The 6,000-nt window shown below is 34.3% G+C and overlaps 1 protein-coding gene across 1 annotated transcript; it reads left to right on the top strand.

Moving 5' to 3' along the window:
- The first annotated feature begins 3,938 nt into the window (after positions 1–3,938).
- Positions 3,939–5,366, top strand: LOC106340165 (uncharacterized WD repeat-containing protein all2124-like). Its single transcript, XM_013779027.1, has one exon. The coding sequence runs from the start codon at positions 3,986–3,988 to the stop codon at positions 5,258–5,260; it is 1,275 nt and encodes a 424-aa protein (XP_013634481.1). The 5' UTR covers positions 3,939–3,985; the 3' UTR covers positions 5,261–5,366.
- The last annotated feature ends 634 nt before the right edge of the window (positions 5,367–6,000 follow it).

Below are 6,000 nucleotides of genomic sequence, written 5' to 3'. Positions count from 1 at the left end.
GTTGTCATTTTATATCTAATATCTTTTAATTAATGAAACAAAATAACTTGCCAAATTATATTATGTTTTTAAAATAAAAAATAAAAAATTAAATAAATAAAAATAACAATAGTTCTAAAAAAAGATTATTTAAAAAAATATATTTATTTTTAAGATTTAGAGTTTAGTGTTTAAGATTTATAATTTAGAATTTATCCAAATGTTTAGTGTTTTTCCAAGGGTTTAGGGTTTACCTAAGGGTTTAGGGTTTACCCAAGGGTTTAAGGTTTTCCCAAGGGTTTAGGGTTTAGGATTAGAGTTTAGGGTTTAGTGTTTTGTTGACAACATGTTTAGTGTTTTTCCAAGGGTTTAGGGGTTTACCCAAGGATTTAGGGTTTAGGATTGGATTTAGGGTTTATCCAAGGATTTAGGATTTACCCAAGGATTTAGGATTTAGGATTTGAGTTTAGGTTTTAGTATTAGAGTTTAGGGTTTAGTGTTTTGTTGACAACATTATTTTTTTTTAATTCGGTTTTTATATATTATTTTTATTTATTTTTAAATTTTATTTTGAAAAGATAATATAATTTGCCAAGTTATTTGGTTTCCTTAATTAAAAGATACTAGATTTAAAAAAACAATTTTCTATTGGTTAGGTTCACCGTAGGGGGTGAACCCAAGAATAACTCTATCAAAATATAAACAAAAATTAAGCATAGCATATTCTAAAGACTTATTCTTCGTTCACCCCCTAGGGTGAACCTCTAGGTTCACCAATAATTAGGATTGTGTTATTTCATATTCTATATCTTTTAAAAAAAGAAACAAAATATTGTCAAATTATATTATCTTTTTAAAATTAAAAAACAAAAATAAATAAATAAAAAATAATAGTAATTACAAAAAAAAATATTTTTAACGTCGTCAGCAAAACATTAAACCCTAAATCCTAATCCCTAAACCCTAAATCCTAAACCCTAAACCCTTGGGTAAACTCTAATCTCTAGGATAAATCTTAAACTCTAGGATAAATCTTAAACTCTAAATCAAAATCACTAAACACTAAAACATTCAAGGGTTAGGGTTTATGATTTAGGGTTTAGTGCTTTTATTTAGAGTTTAGGATTTATCCAAGGGTTTAGGGTTTACCCAAGGGTTTAGAGTTTACCCAAGGATTTAGGGTTTACCCAAGAGTTTAGGTTTACCCAAGGGTTTAGGGTTTAGGGATTATGATTTAATGTTTAGTGTTTTGCTGATGACGTTAAAAAAATTTTTAATTTTTTTTCTGTAGCTGCTATTTTTTTTTTACTTTATTTTTTTTAAAAAACATAATATAACTTGATAATATTTTGTTTCCTTTTCTAAAAGATATCGAATTTGAAATAATGAAATCCTATTGGCCGGTGAGGTTCACCCTAGAGGGTGAACCCAAGAATAACTATATTCTAAATAGTATTATCAATAGATTAAGGCTCTGGTAACTATTAAAATAAGAATAAGTAGGAAATGAATGAATATGAATAAAATAAAAGGAATGAAAATGAATATTTATTCTTTTTGTTCCATATCAATTTTGATAAGGAATGTTTTTTTCTATATTTCCTTAAAATTCAAGGAATGACAAGGAATCAAACGCAGCGAAAAATCCTCATAAATGGTGTAACTTTTAAGGAATGAATAGGAATTGACTATTCCCCTTAATTCTCTATGTCACCATTTATACCCTATGTGTTTCCTAAGTGTCTTTTACCAGTATATTAAAGGGTTTTTAACGTTAAAACCTCTCAACTAAGTTTGTTTTGGATAAAAATTTCAAACTAAGTATTTAGCGAAAAAACCCCCAAAGTAACTTTCTTTAATGAATTAAACCCTAACAGGTCATAATTACCATTGCTACCGGTAAATCTTTAGTTTAGGAGTTTATATATTAAGTAAACATAGTTGAGGGGTTTTACCACAAAAAAATAAAAAAAAAATCAAAATTTTATAATATTATCTAAAAATTAGTAACTTAAATTTTCAAAATTAGCATTTTTAAAACCTTTTGTAAATATATGAGTTTGAAGTGTTTTTAACATCAACATTACGTATGTAAATATCTAAAGAGTTACCTGTAATAAAATTACTAAAAGGTTAAAAATGTAAAAAAACAAGAAAATATAACAAAAAATATATCTTATCTAATAAAAATGTATAATAAATATTTAGATAATTTTTATTATATTTTCTGGGTTTTTACATTTTAAGTCTATATATATATAATGTTGATGTTAAAAACGCATCAAACTCATATATTTACAAAAAATAATAAAAGTGTTAATTTTGAAAATTTAAGTTACTATTTTTTAGATAATTTTATAACATTTTGATTTTTTTTGAATTTTTGGATTTTTAATGGTAAAACCCCTCAAGTATGTTTGCTTAATGTAGAAACCCCTAAACTAAAGATTTACCGGTAGTAATGGTAATTATGACATGTTGGAGTTTAATTCATTAAATAAAGTTAGTTTGAGGGTTTTTTCGTTAAATACCTAGTTTAGAGGTTTTCAACCAAAACAAACTTAGTGGAAAACTTTTAACGTTAGAAATCATATATTAAACCTCAATAGTAATATCAATATATTAGGCCTCTATCAGTTTCCTAACAAGTTTTTAACTTTTTTGGATACTTAGAAACCATCCAGCTTCATAAGTGTCTTTTACCAGTATATTAAACATCAATAGTAAATATCAAATGTTCGTTTGTATTCACATTCTTAGCAAAAAAAAAAGATTACGCTCCACTAAACTTCTTTGTTCTCTTTCACAGGCTCTGATACCAAACGTAAAAACTTGGTTGAAAGACATAACTTTATTAATGAAGCAGAAAGGGTTTTATATAGTACATCAACAACTGAACCAACGAGAAACAGTACGAATTTTGCTTATTCAAATATAACAACTCCCTAAAGACTTGCTTAACTAATACAAATAAGAACAGTGATCAGTTCAACTGACCAAATAAGTAAATAACCAACAAGTGGGCATTGCCATTTTGGTATCTAGATCCATGACTTGATTTAGATCTATTATCTTGTAATAGTACTTACCAAATACGGACAACTCAACAAATCAAGAAAGAACAAGGGAATGTTTGTTTTGGTAGATAAGATATGATTTCATAATCGGAGCACGTGAACTTACACTCCCACTCCGCTTTAGCTAGTTGAAGATATCTCATTTGTTCCCCCCAAATCTGTACATTATATTTACTTTCCAAGCTATTTTTAATTGTTATTAACTAAATGTTCCATTTCATCACACGCTAGTTTATGGTAACTTTTCGAGCCCATATGGATCTCCGTGTTAAATGGCAGAGCTTCCTGAAAATTTTGTCTTTTCCCACGAATAATAACATCATACATGTTACATAGACAAAAAGGGGGAAAATACACTTAATCATCAAATCGATTAAGCTCCAAACTGATCTGATCTATCAAACTATTAAAAAAAAATAAGCTCATTCTAAAAGAGTCGATATAAGTTGAGAATTACCTCGTAGTTATGTTATGTTACGAAGCTAGCAACTAAGTAATGTCGAGGTCTTCTGATTACTATCAATTTACTCGCATTTTAGTCGTTAATAATTTTTAGATGTTACAAATATTTTATCTTATTTAACATAATCCCTTAACGTTACAATATGCACAATTATCAACTACTATTTCACTGGTCAACGCAAGAGACCAACGACCAGTCTGTTATTATATATATATATATAGATTCCACGAGCCAATAATACGAATTGAAAAGGAATGTTACATACCATTCTCTATTTTATTATAAGAATATAAATGAAACAAAAAGGGCGAAAAAGGAGGTCACGCCATCTGTCATGTAGCCGTTGCACCTTCCTCTTCTTTTATCCCCTTTTAAATACTCTTTCAACGTTTCCTCAAACGCTCCACTTTTGGTTTCTCTGTACCAAAAAGAAAAAAGAAGAACAAATCTTGAACCTCTTGATGCAATGGTGAGATCAATCCAAGAAGGAGACTTGATGGCGTCTTCACCTTCTTCCTCTTCAACAACCACAACCAACGAAACCGACTCCGACGGTTCCCTCAGCCCATCCTCCTCCTCAAAAAGCTTCGTCCTCACCACCCTCCCTCCCCTTATCACCGCCGCGTACAAACCACTCGCCGTCCTCTCCGCTCACGTCGGATCTGTTTCTTCGCTTGCCCTCTGCGGCGAGTTCTTGCTAAGTGCGTCTCAGGGGAAAGACATCATCGTCTGGCAACAGCCAGATCTCAAGATCTTCGCGAAGTTCGGACAAGGAGACGGGTCCGTGAAGGCTTTGGTCAGCGTGGGAAGCAAAGTGTTCACCGCTCATCAAGACAGCAGAATCAGAGTCTGGAAAGTATCTCGGAGAAGCTCCGAGAACGCTTTCCGCCTTGTCGACACGCTCCCGACGACTAAAGATTACTTGGGGAAGTTTATGAAACAGAGTAACTACGTTCAGACAAGGAGGAACCATAAGCGTCTCTGGATAGAACACGCGGACAGCATCTCGTGCCTTGCGGTCCACGCAGGAATAATCTACTCAGGGTCGTGGGACAAGACTCTCAAAGTTTGGAGATTGTCGGATCTCAAGTGTCTTGAGTCGATCAAGGCACATGATGATGCCATTAACGGTCTTTTCGCCGGAGATGGTAGAGTGTACTCCGCGTCTGCGGACGGGAAGATCAAGATTTGGGGGAAGGAGAAGAAAAAGCAGACGGGCTCGTCTTTGTCTTCTCATTCTTCTTCTTCTTCTTGTTCACATGTTCTGAAGGCGACACTGGAGGGTCGTGCGGAGGTTTCGGTGAACTCGGTGGTGGTTTCCGGCGACGGGAAGTGGGTATACGGAGGAGGGTCAGATGGGTTTGTGATGGGATGGGAGAAGAGAGAGAAAGGAGGAGACTTTGAGGAGTGGAAGTTAGGGTTTGAGATGAGAGGACATAAGATGGCGGTTCTGTGTATGTGTCTGGTTGGGGAAATGGTGTGCAGTGGATCGGCTGATAAGAGCATTGGAATGTGGAAGAGAGAAGGGAGTGGTAAGCTCTGTAAATTTGGAGTCATACAAGGGCATGAAGGTCCGGTGAAATGCTTGCAAGCTTCTCCCAACAATGTGGGTGCTGGATTCATGCTTTACAGTGGAGGTCTTGACAAGAGCATTAGGGTTTGGTGGGTGCCAAAACAAGACAACTTAGAAGAAGAGAAGAAGAATACAAGTTTTAAAACATTGTTGATGCAGCAGGAATGAGTGGAAGATATTTTATTTGGTATTATATTTTTGTGGGTTTTCATATACGTTTTGGTTGATATTTGTAATTTGTTATTCGATTTGTAAAGTCAAGAGTTTTTTCCTCTCCAAGATATATAAATGATATTTGATTCGTTTTGATTAACTTGTGTTTCTTCAATCAACATTTTTTTTTTTTTTAAAGTACTTATATATAAAATCTGCCCGATTTTAATCGGGAATCAGATACGGTTACAAGCTTGTTTTGAACAAAATGTCGAAATCTAACTATTACAAACCTAGTTTCGCTCACCCACTAAACCCGGCACATTCCGTTAGGTTGTTTTTCGAAATCCTTCGATATCGGTAGTTGTTCTCAACCATTAACGTGACTCTCGGGAAAGTGAGGTTCTCCTCGTTTCCTCGGATGCCGGGAGTTCCCTTGACGTTTCCGGAGTAGCTAGTTCCCGATGATCTCCACAAAGCTCATAACTTTCTCTGTCAATTAAGCCCAAGACGACCGAAGGGGAGAGTTCAAGTACATACCAATGCCTTGCGAATGCCACCAAAGCCGGAATGAATGAAGCGCCACACGACGCCTGAACCTCTTCCCAAATCGAGTAAGCACTCGCTTCTGCCTTCAACCTATACAAAGACGGGTGGTCTCCACCGCCACGTCCTAGAAAGTAGTCCCAAAAACCTGCAAGAAAATCAACTACACCACCATAGAACACTACGGCGCCGGGATGTGAGCTTTGACG

Source organism: Brassica oleracea, chromosome C4 (genome assembly GCF_000695525.1).
Source record: "Brassica oleracea var. oleracea cultivar TO1000 chromosome C4, BOL, whole genome shotgun sequence".
NCBI lineage: Eukaryota > Viridiplantae > Streptophyta > Magnoliopsida > Brassicales > Brassicaceae > Brassica > Brassica oleracea.
Note: the sequence above shows the minus strand (reverse complement) of the source record. Positions and strands in the feature narration are given on the sequence as shown.